General features: G+C 46.3%; 1 protein-coding gene across 1 annotated transcript; it reads right to left on the reverse strand.

Moving 5' to 3' along the window:
• On the reverse strand, positions 1-18492 carry LOC308580169 (transmembrane protein 198-like). The gene is made up of 5 exons (XM_081181496.1): positions 18294-18492; positions 10350-10587; positions 6602-7177; positions 2653-2801; positions 1-1601 (listed from the first exon to the last, which is right to left on the reverse strand). Exons 2-5 carry the CDS (start codon positions 10528-10530, stop codon positions 1455-1457), a joined length of 1053 nt encoding a protein of 350 aa, XP_081037622.1. The 5' UTR covers positions 10531-10587; positions 18294-18492; the 3' UTR covers positions 1-1454.
• Between the last annotated feature and the right edge of the window lie 1267 nt (positions 18493-19759).

Raw genomic sequence — 19759 nt, forward strand, 5'->3', positions numbered from 1 at the left:
TGCATAGCACAAATGTATCAGTGTTAAGTATTATAAGCAGAAGTTATAAAAACAGTAACAACAACAAATATCCACAGGAAACAATCTGCTATAACAAAACAGGTCTCTTGACCAGGATTCAAACCCACTGTGTACTCACTGAATTCGGATTAATAGTTTAGGAATTGAAACCTGGGTGGTTAGCCTACAGTTTAGAGTTCAATCTTTCTCTCTCTTTCTCTCTTTTTTTAAAAAAGAATGGTTTTTAATCCTTCTCTACGTGTTTTCAAAAAGCACCACAGTCAGGTTAAACTGAAAGCCACTTCACTGCAGGTAAGGCTCTGTATAGACGAGAAAAGGCACTTTGGATGATAATTAGAGCCCTTTGGGGGAATTCTTCCCTTACACACTTATAGCCATTTGAGCGGGAAGGTGGGGCCATATTTGCGAACTCTGCTATCCCTCTCATAACATAATCAAGGTTTTATGAATGACTGAACAGGATCTGGGAAGGTAACTTTTGAGTTTGATGGGGGTTGGGGAGAGAAAAGCACAATTTTCCCTTCTTATATAACCCTGGTGTGGTAAACATTCGGGCCTTCAGGTGTTTCTGAACTACAACTCCCCATATCCCTTGATAGGCCATTGACCATGTTTGCTATGAAGGGAGATGTAGTTCAAATAACTTTGGACGGTGCACATGTTCCCTATGCACGTTGTATCGGCAAGCCAAACTGCCCTAGAGAAAGAATAATTGAATGGCGACTCTACTCACAAGATTCTGCCATCTGACCCACATACCAAAAAAAAAAAAAAAAGCAAATTGTTGTGAAAAGCACCATAGAGCAGAACCATTTACCTCACCAACCTGTGGTGCGAAGATTTCAAGTTACCCCCTAGCTATTTTATCCCAGAGGTAAAATAGGGCTGTTCATCTAAGCCAAAAGGTAATCAAAGTACCCTGTTGCTAGTTCTAGACCTCTAGGGCAAATAAACCCCTTCATCCCCCAAAAGAGGGGATGTCTATGGCTTAACTGAGCCCGCAGAGGACAGATACTATACTAGCTTCAAAGTCAAGGACAGCCACCTTAAGAGGGAACCAGTTCATTGCAGCATAGCTTGCAAGGCAGCTGTAGATACCCTGCAGAGGAAGATGGCTTGCTTCTTTCACTTAACTTAATTGGGAATAAATTAATAGTGTTGTTGTGGTTGTTGTTTTTCTATTAAAAAACATCCCTTCTTTCCTGCTACTTTGATTCAGTCACATTGTTGGCCTCAAGTTTCCCTCATGGGAAAGGAAACTGCCTGCTTTTGAACATTTTTAAAAATATATATATAGCAGGCTAGCCGAGGGTGCTTGCATATCAGTCAAGCGACTGCACGGGACAAAAATATTCAGACCCCCCCCCCCCAGTGAGGGCAGAGTTGTGCTATGTCCCTGCTTAAGGCACAGGCGGAAGTAGAAACCGTTTCCTTCAGAGGCAGCCACGGGGCGTGGTGAGGGGAACAGTTGAGCCAGAGTCGTAATCCAGATCCACAGCGGTGTGAGCACTGGCATTCAGGTTGCTCAGTGAAGTACCAGTTCCCAGTTGCTGGCGGTCGCGCAGGCTCTGAATATAACTCTTTGGGGTGGAGAAAAAGAATGGAATGTCAGTGCGTGAACTGGGAAAGGGGAACGACATATTAACCCCTCCCCACACACCTCCATTAGGAGCCAATCCATCTTGACAAAGAACCTGCCTTACGCTCAGTTATAAACAGTGGCGTAGCGTGGGGCAGGGCCACAGGGGCGGTTGCAAAATTGTTAGGGGCGCAAAATTTTGACACCAAGTGCTGCCTCAATACAGCAGTACGCTTCTGTCGCTGGGCTCCACTGAACCGGCTTCGCCATGCGAACCAGGAACCAACCTCTCCGGACAACAGAACATCTCTTTTCTCTGTGGCTGCGATCTCCTGGGTGATGCAGACACGGTTAGGCTGTTGACCGTTCATGTGTTTCCCTCTCTCCCATCTCGTGCGGCCCCGGGCCCTGGCAACCCATGCTATGCCACCAATTATGTAAAGGGGGAAGGGACACAGGAGATATGTGCAAAGGAGTGATGGTCCACACTCCCATTGGCTGGCTGCAGAGTAGGCATGGGGCATAGGGTGGTTCATAAAAAAACCTTTTTTTTTAAATGCCTGCTCCAAAGGTCTTATGTAGCTATATCTGTAATTTCATGCATATCAGTTAATATTGAAATTTCAGCCTTCACGACAGAAAAACGGCCAAGTAAACAGCTATTTTTGTGGAGCAGGGTCAAGATATTAACTCATATGCATGAAATTTCAGATATAGCTATATAATCCCTAGTGTAGTGAGATAAGACCTTTGGAGCAGGCATTTTTTTAAAAAAAGTTTTTTATGAACCACCCTAATGGGGAACCTTTTCAGTTCTCATCATCCCTGGCGGCCATTAGCCATGCTTGTTGGGGAATTGAGGAACAGCTAGATGGCGAAAAAGTTCCCCCACACCTGCTCCAGAGGATTGAGAAGATGCCAGGAAAAGGCCAAAGGAGCATTTTGAAGGTGACGACACAGCTGGGATCATGGATTTGACACTGCATATTGCAAACGGGGGCCAAGAGTTAAGATCGTGAACATTTGTGACAGGAACTCTTTCAGCCACTCACCGGTGCAAGGACATCTCCTGCACAGCGCTTGACAGCGCTGGGCTTATTCCGGTACGAGCCATCCTGAGGAAGCTGGCTCTGCCTCTTCTTGGCTTCACGCTGCCGGATCCGTAAGAGCTGCAGCTGCTTCTGGCGCCGATTCAGGACCACTGGGCAAGAGAAGAGGTGTGAGAAAGCAGAGGGAGACTACTCCTAAGAAGGCTAGTTTATAAATGCAAATTTATACGTATGTGTATTTCTCTCTCTCTCTCTCTCTCTCTATATATATATATATATATACAGTCATGGGGAAAAGAAAGTACAGCGATACCTCAGGTTACATACGCTTCAGGTTACAGACTCCGCTAACCCATAAATATTACCTTGGGTTAAGAAATTTGCTTCAGGATGAGAACAGAAATCAAGCAGCGGTGGCGCAGTGGCAGCGGGAGGCCCCATTAGCTAAAGTGGTGCTTCAGGTTAAGAACAGTTTCAGATTAAGAACAGACCTCTAGAACGAATTAAGTTCTTAACCCGAGGTACCACTGAACACCCTCTTTGAATTCTGTGGTTTTACATATAAAGACAATCATTTGTTCCTTAAGGGGTAAAGGGGACCCCTGACCATTAGGTCCAGTCATGACCGACTCTGGGGTTGCGGCGCTCATCTCGCTCTATTGGCCGAGGGAGCCAGCGTACAGCTTCCGGGTCATGTGGCCAGCATGACTAAGCCACTTCTGGCAAACCAGAGCAGTGCACGGAAACTCCATTTACCTTCCTGCATTTGTTCCTTGTCCCACATTTGTTCCTTAGCAGATCTTAAAATTAGGTAAATACAACCTCAGATGAACAACAACACATGACATATTACACCATGTCCAGATATGTAAAACCACAGAATTCAAAGAGGGGTGCACTTTCTTTTTCCTATGACTGTGTGTATGTGTGTGTAAAAGGTAAAGGGACCCCTGGCCATTAGGTCCAGTCATGACTGACTCTGGGGTTGCGGCGCTCATCTCGCTTTACTGGCAGAGGGAGCCGGCGTACAGCTTCTGGCTCATGTGGCCAGCATGACTAAGCTGCTTCTGGCGAACCAGAGCAGCACACGGAAAGGCTGTTTACCTTCCCGCCGGAGTGGTACCTATTTATCTACTTGCACTTTGACGTGCTTTTGAACTGCTAGGTTGGCAGCAGCAGGGACCGAGCAACGGGAGCTCACCCCATCGCCGGGATTCGAACCGCTGACCTTCTGATCTGCAAGTCCTAGGCTCTGTGGTTTAACCCACAGTGCCACCCGCGTATGTGTGTGTATATATCTACAAATCTATTTTTTTAAAAAAAGGAGAGGCTATGCTAAGAAAGAAAATGAACGCTCTCACTCTTCAGCTATGGGGGAATTCCTTTCCTGACCAGAGAATCAAATGTAGGCAAGTGGAGGTGGGGAGGAAGGAGAAAAAAAAGTCCCAAACAAGTCTCTCTCTTTTACGTGCTGGGAGGCGAACAGAGTTCTGCACAGTTGTTATCATGCCACATAATGTTGCATTCTTCAGAATTTTGAGAACTCTGAATTTTTTTCATGTCTGTCAGATTCCTCTAGTCTGAGCAAAGTAATGATGGGTATAGCTATTATTTAGTAGTAGTAAAAGGTAAAGGGACCCCTGACCATTAGGTCCAGTCGTGGCCAACTTTGGGGTTGCGGTGCTCATCTCGCTTTATTGGCCGAGGGAGCCAGTGTACAGTTTCCGGGTCATGTGGCCAGCATGACTAAGCCGCTTCTGGCGAACCAGAGCAGCGCATGGAAACGCCGTTTACCTTCCTGCCAGAGCGGTACCTATTTATCTACTTGCACTTTGACGTGCTTTCGAACTGCTAGGTTGGCAGGAGCAGGGATCAAACAACGGGAGCTCACCCCGTCGCAGGGATTCGAACCGCCAACCTTCTGATCAGCAAGTCCTAGGCTCTGTGGTTTAACCCACAGCGCCACCTGCGTCTATTTAGTAGTAGTAGTATTTATTAATTTACTACTTTTTACCAGACCCTTCATCCATGTAGCTCAGAGGGCTGTTCTTGGCTCTCGTCCTCTTCCCCAACTTCAATCTTACTGCCATAATTATGGTCCTCAGGCCAAGAGAAAGTGCCTGGTCCAAGATCACCCAGTGAGCTTTCTGGGCCAACTGGGGATTTAAACTGGATCTCCCTAGTCCTTGTCTGACACTCTCAACACTCCGTGTCATACGACTGAGAAATGATTTGCACGAGGCCTTTGGGGACAAGGAAGGACAGAAGAAAAAGTGATTAACTGTGCAGCACACCTCCCTGTCTCTCTATGACTGTTGGCACTCTGCTGCCCATCAACTTTCCCTCCACTACCAGCGTTAGAAACTCAGATATATGAGCTAGGTGCCAAATGGCTCCTTAAACCACAGTTACAGTCGCCAAAACGGAATGTCTAGTTGCCATTTTGGGGCAAGACGGCTCTAAATTCTTTTTTTCTTTTCAAATGATGGACTGACTGTGAGGTCAGATTAGCCTCAACCAGAGCCAGGGCCTTTTCAACACTGGCTCCGGCCTGGTGGAACACTCTCTCTCATGAGACCAGGGCCCTGCAGGATCTGATTTCTTTCCGCAGGGCCTGTAAGACAGAGTTTTTCCGCCTGGCCTTTGGCTTGGAATCAACTTGATCCCCTTCCCCTCTTTCTTTTTTCCTTTTTCCTACTATGATGGAACTCCTACTTGGGGACTTCCCTGGCTTTTTTCTGGCCCATGTTGGACCAGTCTGGATAGTTAGCCTTGGTGAAGACTTGACGTTTTCATCCCCCAAAAAGTTTTTGAGTTTCTGCTGAAATGAGGCGGCATTTTAATGTTGTATTTTAATCTTGTTTTTAAGTTGTATTTCAATCAATTGTTTTATATTTGGTGTTAGCCGCCCTGAGCCCGGTCTTGGCTGGGGAGGGCGGGGTATAAATTAAATTTATTATTATTATTATTGATTCTCGGTTAAATATCTGGATAGTTCAGATGACAACCTTGAGCTAGGTTAATAACCTTTGAGAACTTAAAGGAGAAAAGTCACTTCATCCAGGGACAGAGTCCACATGTATACAACCTCTTTTTCCTTTGTTGCGACTGCTCCTGCTGAGGCCGCACAGAAAAAGCATTTTGGTTCCAGAAATTTATTCTGATTGCGCAGATAAAAATATAACTGAGAGAATTCCACAGGATGGGGCGTTAAGTGTGTGAAACTAGTCCAGAGCCAATGATCCTCAGAAGGTGGAGATGTCAGGTACCATATTGGCAGCCAAACATCTTCACTTGGTCGGGTGCAAAATCTGCCTGGCGAATCTTGCACACTGTCTGCTACTAAAGGCTCTTACAAAAATGGGCCACATTTCGTCGGGCAGGAGGTAGGCAGGTACAGGCCCGCCTCCAGATTTTATTTTATTCATTTTTCTTTTTCATTCATTACATACATCTCCATTTCTTAACATATATTATATATTCCTCCCTCCCTCCCCTCCAGAGCTTCTCCCAACTTCCGCTTCTGGTATGTTTCTCTTTTCACCCACTTTGCTATCTCCTATATTAATAACATAACATCAAGCCTAAAAACCTAAAAATAAAAGTAAATACAGTGGTACCTCGGGTTAAGTAGTTAACTCATTCCGGAGGTCCATTCTTAACCTGAAACTGTTCTTAACCTGAAGCACCACTTTAGCTAATGGGGCCTCCTGTTGCCGCTGAGACACCGCTGCACGATTTCTGTTCTCATCCTGAAGCAAAGTTCTTAACCCAAGGTACTATTCCTGGATTAGAGGAGTCTGTAACCTGAAGCATATGTAACCCGAGGTACCACTGTACACTATAATTTTTGAGGGGGTGGGGTCCCAGGCAGGTTGCCATGAATGCCCCCTGCCCAGTACAACTGGACCTTCTCCCCTCCGTCGACATGGTCCTAAAGCCATCCACTCACCATCTGTGTGAGAGAAGCCCTCTGCGGTCACTCTCCACTGCAGCAGCATTCCCATCAAGGCCAGGACGGGCCACGTGGCCAGCACAGCCCAGCCACACCAGCACAGCGGGGAAGGGGGAGCCAGGCGGAGGCGGTCGTACACGTGGTGGCCCAGCGCCAAGTTCTCCACAGCGTAGTCCAAGCAGAGGGTCAGCACGGCGCCCCCAAACACCGCCGTGGAGACCACCGTCAGGGCCTTCTGCCAGCGCAAGGCCAAGACGGCACCCAGTAGGGCTGATCCCAGCAGCGAGCCGGCGGGCACCCAGGCGCTAGGCAGCTGGCACAGAGGCTCCGTGGCCACCAGTCCAGCCGTCGCCAGGAGCAAGCCGAGGAGGAGCCCCGTCAGGAACAAGCCAACCGAGTGCACCAGCATCGTGACTAAGCCGCAGAGGACGCCGATGCCCAGGGCAATGCCCGCGCTGACTTCCAAGCTCAGCTGCGTGTCCAAGATGCGCTCTTTGTAGCAAAGCAGGAAGATGACGGCCGAGCCGAAGAGCAGGCCAGAGAGGAACATGATGGCTTTGAAACAGCGGTAGCCTGGCAACAGAAAGAGGGCCAAGTTTAGCGGGGGGGGAGAAAGAAGGTTCTTTTTATCATAAGTGGTGGTCCTGTAGTAAGGTTGTTTGATTTTTTTCTAAAAATATATATTAACAAATTCAAAATATAATAATAATAATAATAATAATAATAATAATAATAATAATAATAATAATAAATAACAACAACAACAACAACAATAATAATATTATTTATACCCTGCCCATCTGGCTGGGTCCCCCCAGCCACTCTGGGCGGCTTCAAACAAAACACTAAAATACAATAACCTATTAAACATTAAAAGCTTCCCTAAACAGGGCTGCCTTTAGATGTCTTCTAAAAGTTTGGTAGTTATTTTTCTCTTTGACATCTGGTGGGAGGGCATTCCGCAGGGCAGGTGCCACTACCGAGAAGGCCCTCTACCTGGTTCCCTGTAACTTGGTTTCTCGCAGCGAGGGAACCGCCAGAAGGCACTCGGCGCTGGACCTCAGTATCCAGGCAGAACAATGGAGGTGGAAACGCTCCTTCAGGTATACTGGACCGAGGCCATAGCAAATCAACAATACAAATCATCTTCATTGTTTTTTCCCCTCCCTTTTTTCCCCTCCCACCTCACCAACAAATCCTCCCTCCCTGCCCCCCCAGGACTTCCCTCAGCTCCTCTCTCTGATTTCTCATCTCCTATTGTTTTCTGCATATTATAAAATTGTATACATCCTTGTATTATCTATCCATCATATTAACCCAACTAATTTGTGTATGTTTATTCAAAACCTGCCAAGGAGTCCAGTTCATTTTGTTGTCTTTTTAAATAGACTGAAAAAGGTTCCTATTCTTCTTTGAAGTCACAGTTGTGGTCCTGTAATAAGGTTAAGGCAGGGGTGCCCAAACTTTTTCAAAGAGGGCCAGATTTGATGAAATGAACATCCGTTATTTTACCCCAAAGTTGTTGTGCTTTTTTAAAGGATTTTACCCCAGGACGTATACTGCCATAGGGGCTGGATTAAATCGACTGGCCGGCCAGATTAGGCCCCGAAACAGACTTTGGACATGCCTGGGTTAAGGCTTGCTGGGAAATGATATATAATGAAATGAAAAGCATGTTTAAAACAACGTTTGCTTAAAAACAACAACCAGAAGCTTTTCTTTTGGGAATTATAGGGACAGAACTGTATAGAAACTTATTCATGTACATACATTACTACAGCAGCAAGAATGTTACTCGCCCCAAAATAGAAAGAAGCAGAAGTCCCAGCAAAGGAAAAATGGATACAAAAACTTATGGAATATGCAGAAATGGCGAAACTTATCGGAAGAATAAGAAATCAAGATAGCAAACTTTTTATAAAAGAATGGAAATGGTTTGTTGAATATTTACAGATAAACTGTAAACAGATAAAAGCATCGGCAGGACTATTGTAATAACCTGCAGTTTCATAAGAGTATATATTTAAAGAAGATGAATAAGTGAGCAAATTAAGTTAATTTGGATATGCAGAAGATATTAAAAATAAATTGAAGGAACCGCAGAAAGCGGGGGAAGGAAGTCGAGTTTTGAAATGTCAAAATGATTGTAAAATCAGAGAAATGTATAAACCTGAATATTAATTTTTTAAATATATTTTTTAAAGGAAGATGTCCTAGACAGAATCTGGGGGCTTCTGCACACACCAAGTTTAGCAGAGGAAATCTTTAAAAACAGGGAGGGTATATTTCGTTAAGAGGATATTCCAAGACAGGGGCTACTGAAAAAAGGTTACATCTAAATTCTCATTATGGTTAAGCTAGAATCTCTCAAAACTGAAAACATGGCAAGAAAAGCTACCTTGTTTTTTTGGGGGGGGGGATGTAGGGAAATAGTCCTTCTGTAAACATCAAGAAAGAAAAGTTTTATGACGCAGACTCACTGTTATCACAATTACTGGAGGACAGTTTGTTGCTTTTTGAAATAGGTCAAGTATGGAGGACACACAGTTCTTATTAGCTTGGCTATTTCTTGTAATTCAAAACATGGGCTGAGAGGTTGTTGGAATTTTTGCAGGGTGGCAGGGAAGAAGAGGTGGAATTTCTGACTTTTTAAAGAAAACACAACTCTGATTCCCCCAGCATTAAAAAATGAAAATGGCAATGAAAAATTATAACCCGCTTCTCTCCCTCCCCGTCGTTCCTCACTCTTTGAAGGCTAAAATGCCCAAGTCAGTCAGTACATGTGACAGGATCATTTAAGACTCTTAATATATGGTTTTGTTCAGCCTACAGAGTTAGGTTCCAAATAAGTCATCATTTATAAGCCACCAACCTTCCACAATAGACTCTGCTCTCTATCTCCCTTGCAAAGTTCAGGTTGGCTAACCTACCCCAGATCGGAAGACCCCAAATATTTTGTCTCCAGTTGTGACTTATATTCTTAATTACTCAGTTCACTTAATGGGAAAATGTGACAATTTTTCAGTGTTTCAGGGATATTTCCTAGAACCACGATTACGTTCAATGAAACATCCTAGAGTTTTCCTGCTTTCTTGGCAGAATAAAATAAAACATACATACAGCAACAGTATTGTTGTGTAGGCTCCTATGATTAAGTAATGGGCATATATAGCATACATTCAACACAAAAAACAGCAACAATTTGTTGTTGACAAAGGATAGCTGGACATAGAAAGGGCCCCATTACCTTCAGTAGCTTAGGGCAGGGGTAGGCAACCTACGGCCCATGGGCTGAATCCAGCCCAATCGCCTTCTCAATCCAGCCCACGGACGGTCTGGGAATCAGCGTGTTTTTACATAAGTAGAATGTGTGCTTTTATTTAAAATGCATCTCTGGGTTATTTGTGGGGCCTGTCTGGTGTTTTTACATGAGTAGAATGTGTTCTTTTATTTAAAATGCATCTCTGGGTTATTTGTGGGGCATAGGAATTCATTCATTTCCCCCCCCCCCCAAAAAAATATAGTCCGGCTCACCACATGGTCTGAGGGACGGTGGACCAGCCCACAGCTGAAAAAAGTTGCTGACCCCTGGGCTTAGGGCCTCATAAACCTAAATCCGGCCATGGCGCCAACCACTATCCCTGGTGCATGTAAACAACCCATTGGGAACAGAGGAAAAAGGAAAGAGAAGTGAAGTTTGAGATGGAATCAGAGACAGAACTGTCTCTTTCCCCTTTCTACTCACCGAAGCAGCAGTAAACAACTCCAAAAACGCAGCAGAGGCCACAGATCACACAGGGAATCACCTCATAGTGCCTTTCGGAAAGGAGGGCGCAGGGATCGGAGGCAGGATCGCTGGGCTCTGTTGCCCCCTCATTAAAGCCCCTAGGGTCAGGAGTAACTGGAAGTAGCGGAGTCGGGTCCATGCTGGTCAGCTGGGATGCAGCTCAGCTTTCAAGAGCCATCCAAGCAGGAGGGGCAGCCTGCAGAGAGGGAGAGAGGTTTACTCTCAGCTTAAAGAGTGCCAAATGCCCCTGACTTGAGAATTTTAGAAAAACCCATAACCAACCAACTCCTCTTCCTCCAGGAGCACAGCAGGGGCCATCAGAGATCTAAATCCTTTAGGAAGCCTGGGGGAAGATTGAGAGATGGGTCTGGAGGAGGATAGCAGTGCAAGGAATGTCTGATGAGAGCGTGGGGGGAAAGAGCTGTGGTGGCGCAGCTGAAACGGAGCCACAAACCTCACCAAGTATTTTTGTTTAGGGGCAGTTATGCGATTCGGGAAAGAAGAGCACAGCAAAACAAGGGAACACACATTAGGACATCAAAATAGGATGCTAAAATGTGTAAGGAAACATAATAAAAAAGATGCCAACTGCCCAGTACTTATAGGTAGAAATATTCCTCAGGGATACAAATTAGGATTATAATATGACATTTGTGACTGCACCTCTGTCACTAAAGAAATTTATTTTGGGAGGTGGAGGAAGAGAGATTTCTGCTGTCCCTCCCAGCACTCATCAGCCCAAACCTCAAGAACAGGGTAATCCTACTACACATAAGGATATAACCATAAATGGTAAAGGGACCCCTGACCATTAGGTCCAGTCGTGGCCGACTCTGGGGTTGCAGCGCTCATCTCGCTCTATTGGCCGAGGGAGCTGGCGTACAGCTTCTGGGTCATGTGGCCAGCATGACTAAGCCACTTCTGGCAAACCAGAGCAGCACACGGAAACGCCGTTTACCTTCTCGTCGGAGCGGTACCTATTTATCTACTTGCACTTTGATGTGCTTTTGAACTGCTAGGTTGGCAAAAGCAGGGACCGAGCAATGGGAGCTCACCCCGTCGCGGGGATTCAAACCGCCAACCTTCTGATCGGCAAGTCCTAGGCTCTGTGGTGTAACCCACAGTGCCACATGTTTGCTTATTGAATAAATCTAAGTTACTGGCTCTGAACCAGGAGTGAAACTGATCAATAGTTCCCCAGTGTCTCGTCCCTAGAGCTAGAAAAGGTGCAGAAAAAGGAAATCAAAGCAATCAAGGGGGAAAGCAACACTTAAGCTTCTCAGTTTAGGGGGAAGACAGGTAAGGGGACTGAGACATAGATTTAAGTGTATATGATTACTTATGGTAAAGAGATAGAAAAAGGAGCTTTCTTGTGTTGAGCGTACTTCTCCAGTGAGTGGAGGGATCCTGGTAGTCATTACGAACATAAATAGGTGTGTGATGGGCATACAGACTGTAGAGTAAATTGCCTGCCTGGTAGGGCTGGGCGATACCTGGTTTTCAGCTTCGTGATTTATCACCAGTTAAACATTGCAATATACTGATATACTGCAATGTATGAAACAAGGATGAAGCTATGAAGAGGCATTGGCCGACTTCACGGTTTTCCCACACTGTGATTTTAGCGTGCACACACACATCATGATTCATGATATATTACCAGGTCAAAAATTATGAAACCAATATCGTGATATGGACATCAAACCAGTACTGGACGATATAGGACCCACATACCTAAGGGACTGCCTCTCCTGGTATGCCCTACGGAGGACCTTAAGGTCCACAAATGACAACATTTTGGAGGTCCCAAGTCGCAAGGTGGTTAGACTGGTCTCAACTAGGGCCAGGGCCTTTTCAGTACTGGCCTCGACTTGGTGGAACGCTCTGTCACAAGAGACTAGGGCCCTGAGGGACTTGACATCTTTCCGCAGGGCCTGCAAGACAGAGCTGTTCTGCCTGGCCTTTGGTTTGGACACAGTCTGACCCTTATGTTTCCCTCCCCTTATGGTTTTGATCTATGGGCTACTTTTAAAATGAGGCTGCATTTTAAATTGCATTTTAACCTGTATTTTAAATTGGTCCCCCCCTATTATGTTTTTACTGTAATTTTACTGGTGATAGCCGCCCTGAGCCCAGCTCTGGCCAGGGAGGGCGGGGTATAAATAAAATGTATTATTATTATTATTATTATTATTATTATTATTATTATTATTATTATTATTATTTTATCGCCCAGCCCTATTGCCTGATGTGAAGGTTGTGGATGTTGCCCATCACCCACATAGTGCGGTAGTCCGCAGTCATTTGTCAAATTGGCACCAGTGACATGGGGAAATGTAATTGTGAGGTCCTGGAAGCCAAAAGGAATAGGCTCTACTTGTATTGGGATGGAACCAGGCTGATTGTTAGCTGCTTTGAGACTCCTTAAAGGGAGTGAAAGACGGGATATCAAGTCCAAACTCTTGTTCTGTTGGTGCTTGAAATAAACAAGATGTCAGAGAAGCCTTTAAAGTGATTAAGAGTGAAAAGTTGGCAAGAGCTGAAGAAAAAGAAGAAGAGGAGTTTGGATTTGATATCCCGCTTTATCACTACCCGAAGGAGTCTCAAAGCGGCTAACATTCTCCTTTCCCTTCCTCGCCCACAACAAACACTCTGTGAGGTGAGTGAGGCTGAGAGACTTCAAAGAAGTGTGACTGGCCCAAGGTCACCCAGCAGCTGCATGTGGAGGAGCGGGGAATCGAACCCGGTTCACCAGATTACGAGTACACCACTCTTAACCACTACACCACACTGGCTCTGAGAAGGGTTTCCCTACACTGTCAAAGGCAGTACAGTGGTACCTTGGGTTACATATGCTTCAGGTTACAGACTCCGCTAACCCAGAAATAGTACCTCGGGTTAAGAACTTTGCTTCAGGATGAGAACAGAAATCGTGCAGCAGCAGCACAGCAGCAGCAGGAGGCCCCCTTAGCTAAAGTGGTGCTTCAGGTTAAGAACGGACCTCTGGAACAAATTAAGTACTTAACCTGAGGTACCACTGTACAGTGGTACCTCGGGTTACATACGCTTCAGGTTACATACGCTTCAGGTTACAGACTCCGCTAACCCAGAAATAGTGCTTCAGGTTAAGTACTTTGCTTCAGGATGAGAACAGAAATTGTTCTCCGGCAGCGCAGCAGCAGCGGGAGGCCTCATTAGCTAAAGTGGTGCTTCAGGTTAAGAACAGTTTCAGGTTAAGTACGGACCTCCGGAACGAATTAAGTACTTAACCCAAGGTACCACTGTATGTCTCTGAATACCAGTTGATGGAAATCACACGTGGGCCGAGGTCTCCTGTGCTCAAATCCTGCCCGTGAGTTTCCTACAGGTATCTGGCTGGTCACGGTGAGAACCGGATGCTGGACTAGATAGGCCATTGGCCTGATCCAGTAGGCTCTTCTTATTATGTCCACTAGGCCCTGCTCACCTCATTTCCTATCCCCCTTTCCCGCTCCCCAAGGGTTAAGCTGTTCACATGACCCAAGTGGTGGAAAGCATAACTAATCTCCATTCCCACCCCCCCAAAACACCCAGATGGAATTGGCAACGGATTATTCCTCCCCTCTCCCCCCCAATCTGGCATCCGTCACATACAATCCAAGCCAAAGCTTGCGCATACAACTTTCAACCCCTTCCCCTTGCACCAGGGAGAGATGAAAGGGGGTAGTTTGGGGGCTGTCAAGAGACACAAAGAGGTGGAAGTCAACAATTACATCTAAATTCAACAACTATTAAACTTGGTCACCAGCCATGGCTTCTAGGTCCTATCCCCAGCTCTGAAGGGGAAGGGGAAGCCTAGTGAATTGGAGCAAGAGACAGAACTAGATGCCAGAACTTCTGGGCTCTTTTCCCAGCTTCAAGGGAGAAGGTATCCATCATTTTTCATACAGGCCCTGGGTGAAAGGCAAGGAAATCTAGACAGGCCCCAAGACTTCCCTGTCAGTAGGGTTGCCAAGTGCCCCCTTTCTCCAAGAAATGCCCCATCAGTCAGAGCATCCCAGTCTCCCTGAGAACATGACAACAAATTTCCTGATTTCTGTGGAGTGTTGTGTTCTACAGTTAAAAGCTGGCAACTTTGCCTACATCCAGCCACTGTTCCCTTTGTGTAATACTTTGATGGAGTGGCCTCTAAAATAACCAGTAAAGCTGGCAAGGAGACAGATGGCCAGGAGGAATGATGGGGGCTCAGGGGGGGACACACTTTCACCCAAAGTCAATGCAGGAGACAAACGGAACATTTATCCTGGGTGCAGACCTTTGGGTGGGGAGCACAGGACAGCCAGACACTGAGCTGCACAGTGATGCTCCTCAAATGTTGTCCCTAATTCTGTCATATGTACCCAGGACCTTGAAGAAAGATGCTTGGGCAGCTCTAAATGAGAATTAGACAAATTCATGGAGGGTAAGTGGCTACTGCTCATAATGGCTGTCTGCAATATCTGCAGGGTGCTTCCGAGTCAGTGGCGTAGCGTGGGTTGTCAGCACCCGGGGCAAGGCAAGTAATTTGCACCCCCTAACCCATGGATTTGCGCCCCCTAACCCTAACCCCCAGATGTTGCACCCGGTGCGGCCGGCCCCCCCCTGCACCCCCCACGCTACGCCACTGTTCCGAGTACCAGGAGAATAGCAACCAGAAAGTGCTGTTGCTCGCTGGGCTTCCTACAGGCAACCCAGTGGGACTTTCATTCTCTTTGCTTGTTGCTGAAAATCACAAATGGGAAGATTGCTGTTGCCCTGATGGTGGGCTTCAAATAGACATCTGGTTGACCACTTCTTTATATGGTTCAGGACTCCTGTACATAAAGGTTCAGCTTTCCTCATAAGAACCTGCCCAGATCCCAGAATGGTCATCTGAGGCCCTTCTCTGTATGTCACCTCCAAGGAAGGTCCAGATGATGGGAACGAGAGAGTGGTCTTTCTGCAGTAGCCTCCCCATCTATAGAATGCTCTCTCCAAGGAGGTCCACCACGCACCAACTTTGTCTTTGTTTTAGCTCCAAGCGAATACATTGCTGTTTTCTCAGCAGCACTAATGATTGGATGTTTTTATGTTATGTTTCAATACGTTTACCTGTTTTTATTAGTGCATTTTATTCTCATAAATCACTTGGGGACTTTGTGGAAAGCAATACAGTGGTACCTCAGGTTAAGTACTTAATTCGTTCCAGAGGTCTGTTCTTAACCTGAAGCTGTTCTTAACCTGAAGCACCACTTTAGCTAATGGGGCCTCCTGTTGCCGCTGCGCCGCTGCTGCGTGATTTCTGTTCTTATCCTGAAGCAAAGTTCTTAACCTGAGGTACTATTTCTGGGTTAGCAGAGTCTGTAACCTGAAGCGTCTGTAACCCGAGGTACCACTGTACACAAATTCAACAAACCTAAAACCTGTAAGAACGTAAGACTCCACTTCAAGGGCCTTTAGTCTAGTCCAGTTCTTACAACAGGGCAATGAAATATTACAAGGTAGTCGTGAGAGGAAGGGATCACAGTTACATAAGAAGCAGGAGATGTATTCACAAAGAATGCCTCTCACCTGCGCAAGGTGATGAAGCAGACTCAGCTAGCCATGAGTAATTAATTGTAGGTTGCAATTCTGTTATACCATCAACCAAAGATTACACTTGATTCCATTATTCTATCATTCTCGCCACTCCTTTCAGTATTCTCAGTCACTAATGTGCATTGTTACAGATAGGTAGCCGTGTTGGTCTGCCATAGTCAAAATAAAAAAATTCCTTCCAGTAGCACCTTAAAGACCAACTAAGTTACCGTATTTTTTGCTCTATAAGACTCACTTTTTCCCTCCTAAAAAGTAAGGGGAAATGTGTGTGCGTCTTATGGAGCGAATGCAGGCTGCGCAGCTATCCCAGAAGCCAGAACAGCAAGAGGGATTGCTGCTTTCGCTGCACAGCGATCCCTCTTGCTGTTCTGGCTTCTGAGATACAGAATATTTTTTTTCTTGTTTTCCTCCTCCAAAAACTAGGTGCGTCTTGTGGTCTGGTGCGTCTTATAGAGCGAAAAATACGGTAGTTCTTGGTATGAGCTTTCGTGTGCATGCACACTTCTTCAGATACACATCTGAAGTGTATCTGATGTGTATCTGAAGTGTATCTGAAGTGTATCTGAAGAAGTGTGCATGCACACGAAAGCTCATACCAAGAACTAACTTAGTTGGTCTTTAAGGTGCTACTGGAAGGAATTTTTTTATTTTAATGTGCATTGAAGTGATTTTAAAATTCCACTTTTTAAAAATCATCCTAAATGTGACAGGATGGCTAAAGCAGAGAACTTAATGCAATTCAAAGGACAGTACCTTTGAGTCATACACATTTCGTTGCAGAAAAACAACACCAAACCCACATGGGGAAAGCCAGGTGTGATTATCATAAACAGACGCCTATCAATTTGTGCGGGCGGGGAAACGACGATTGACAGAGGGGTGGTACGCATGGTGTTTGGTTATACATGGTACAAAATGACTTCACATAGGAAATTGCATGAAACTCTTGTGCCAGTTATTAAGTGAGATCTCTTCCCCTGCAAGAAAATTAGAAGAAGCAGCACAATGCTAGAGACATCTATAGAGAAGAGTTATTTCCAGGAAAGTACATATAGGCTGCAGCCTTGTTTTTGAACTTTCAGGATGAGTGTCAGAAAGGGTGTCAGAGCTCATCTGCTGGAAGCTATAGCCCATCTCTCCTTTAAGGGGACGCGAGGGAAGGCGGCATTAATTTGGGTGAGCGGAGGGTACTTAAAGGGGGAAACACTCTGCAAATATGCAGAAGCATTTTTTCTTTACTGTATGTATAATATGATGACCTTGCCCCAGTTTCAGGGCTGAGCCCTGAGCCCTGGTTCAGATCAAAACTTAGTCAAACTCCCTGAATATATTTGCTCCCATCACACACACACACACACACACACACACACACACACACACAGCATTTTCACACGCAATATTTTACTCATGCACGTTTGCCACGTTGAGGACGGCAGCTGAACTAGTGGGTCCCGAAATCCTGGCTATTTGCATGTGTATATACAATATTGGCTACAGAGGTGCTGCTGGCTCCTCCCTGTGTGTCCCCCCTCCCCAAACCGCCCCAGCCATGGCTTGACTCCCAGACAGGAAAACGGTGCTGAGTTTAACGGAAATATTCCCTTTGGGATCAGAGAACAAGAATCAGTTTAGAATACCATTAGCTTGCTTGAGCTCAGAGGGAGGGAAGAAAGGACACAGCTGGGAATCTGGGAGGTGGGTGGAAGGCTTAGCAAGCAATCCCTAAAATTTAGGGCTCGCAACAAAGTTCTGCGGATTGCTGAAGAAGTGTTGGAGAGAGTCATAAAAAAAAAAAAAAATAAAAATAAAGCAATCAAATCACGGACAGTGGTAGGAGGAGGCTCACACTGCTTGGCCCTCGTTCTTTTCTTTTCTGAATTCGTTGGTAAAAGCTTCCCAGATATTAAATTGAGGAATGAATTCTACGGAAGCTCAGAAGGACTCAGAATAATCCGGACACTGGGAGGAGAGAACTGTTGCTGGTCTGCCTCCCCCCCTTTACCCATCTTAAATCTCGTTCAGGGACCAGTCACCTCCCTCCAGCCACCCAGATCTGAATTCCAGCCAACTTTCCAAGTTGGCAAAGACCTTCTGAAACGATGCAGAACATTTCCCCCAAAAACATTATTTTTGAAGCGCGCACGCACAGACACAAACAAAAAAACTATATTGACTTTGGAGGGGCTGGGCGGACGCGCGAGACAACCGCTCTCGGAGCTTTAACGCTGAGCATAAAGGGAGTCCGGATTTCTATTCCACATCACCGAAAAAGAAAAGTACACAAGCCGCTTGGTCGATATAACTTACCAGTCCAGAGCAGGGTTCCCACCACCGCATATAGACGGGACTGGTTTGCAAAAGAACCATCCCATCTATCAGCTCCACCCACTCCGGAGAGTAACTGTTGGGAACTGAAAGAGCATGCAAAAGAGGTGCCTAAATAAAAAATCAAATCTCCTCCCCCGCACAGACCCCACCCCCGATTCAGCCCCCCTTTCCTCCAGTTCAAAAAACTCGAGGCAAAATAATCTCCCCCCCCCCACGACAGCTGAAGAGTGACCTCATCAAGCGCTGGGCGGGGCCAGCGGAGAAGCTGGGCGACCCGAGGGAGAAGAGAATGGGGTCTCCAGAAAGCAAGGAGAAACTAACCGCCGCCTCCTTCTCCATGTTTCTGGCAAAAAAAAAAAGAGGGGTAGCGGAAAGAGAAACTGGGCTCTTGAATCCGCGGAAAGCCGCGGCTGGAAAAGAATGGTCTACTCCCCCCACCCCTCTCTTTTTGGGGGCAAGAGGGTTGGTTCCTTCCAGTTGCAGAGAATGGTTTGATTGTCCTGCAGAGAAAGGAGCAATTTAGACTTATCAGTGCGCGGGGAGAGCGGCCTTGTGGGAGCTTCTATAGGGCCAACTGTTGCAGGGCAGGGAGGGGGAGGAATCCTGGGGGCTTCCAGCAGCCTCTCTCTTTGCACCCCCCCCCCCAAAGCTGGGCTGCTTGGGGACGTTGGAAGCTTTGCAATCTCTCCTTCCCGCCATTGGGCCCTTTCGAAAGGTGGGAGAATTGTAGAGTTGGAAGAGACCCTGAGGACCAATCTCATCCGAACCCCTGCAGTGCAGGAATATGCAGGGGATCGAACCTGCAACCTTGGCATGATGGGCACCATGCTCTAACCAACTGAGCCAGGACACAGAAGACCTGCCGGCTGCTGTGTTCCAGCCCCAAGGCCTAGGCTTTGCCGCTGCTGGGTCCTAGGCTCGCTGGCCTTAGCTCCTCCAGGAATGCTGGCAGTGGGCATGTCAAACAGCAGAAGACTTTCCTCGCAGGCTTATTAGCTGGCCAAGCAGGTGTCTGAAGCCCAGCCAGCAACTGGAGCAGGATGGGCTGGGGTGTGGAGTGGACAGCCGGGGGGGGGGCTGTTCCTCAAGAGGGCTGGAGCCCCCAGCAGAGAATCAGCCTGCTTCCTGGCTGGGAGATGGGCCAGCTATGCGGCTGCGCTAGCTCACAAGCCCCCCAAACATATCGAGTCCCGAGGCCTTTTCTCCTGCGATGCCAAAGCTGCAACGTTGGTTTTTCCACATCTGGTCTTGTACAGATGTGTTGTGTTGTTGTTTTTTAAAGCATGGGCCAAAGTTAACATTTGATTTGAAAACGACCCCCTCCTCCTCTTCTCCTGCACAAATGTTTTCAGATGTGTAGCAAATAACACAAAGAAAAATAAAAAGTACCGTATTTTTCGCTACATAAGACGCACCTAGGTTTTGGAGGAGGAAAACAAGAAAAA

Source organism: Podarcis bocagei (genome assembly GCF_964188305.1).
Source record: "Podarcis bocagei genome assembly, chromosome: 2".
Taxonomy (NCBI): Eukaryota; Metazoa; Chordata; class Lepidosauria; order Squamata; family Lacertidae; genus Podarcis; species Podarcis bocagei.

Coding starts and splice junctions, on each gene's coding strand:
- LOC308580169 (XM_081181496.1), bottom strand. CDS start 10,530: ATGGACCCGACTCCGCTACTTCCAGTTACTCCTGACCCTAGGGGCTTT. Junction 2,802..6,601: donor GGGCTTCTCTCACACAGATG/GTGAGTGGATGG, acceptor TCTCTTGCCCAG/TGGTCCTGAATCGGCGCCAG. Junction 1,602..2,652: donor CAGGAGATGTCCTTGCACCG/GTGAGTGGCTGA, acceptor TCCACCCCAAAG/AGTTATATTCAGAGCCTGCG.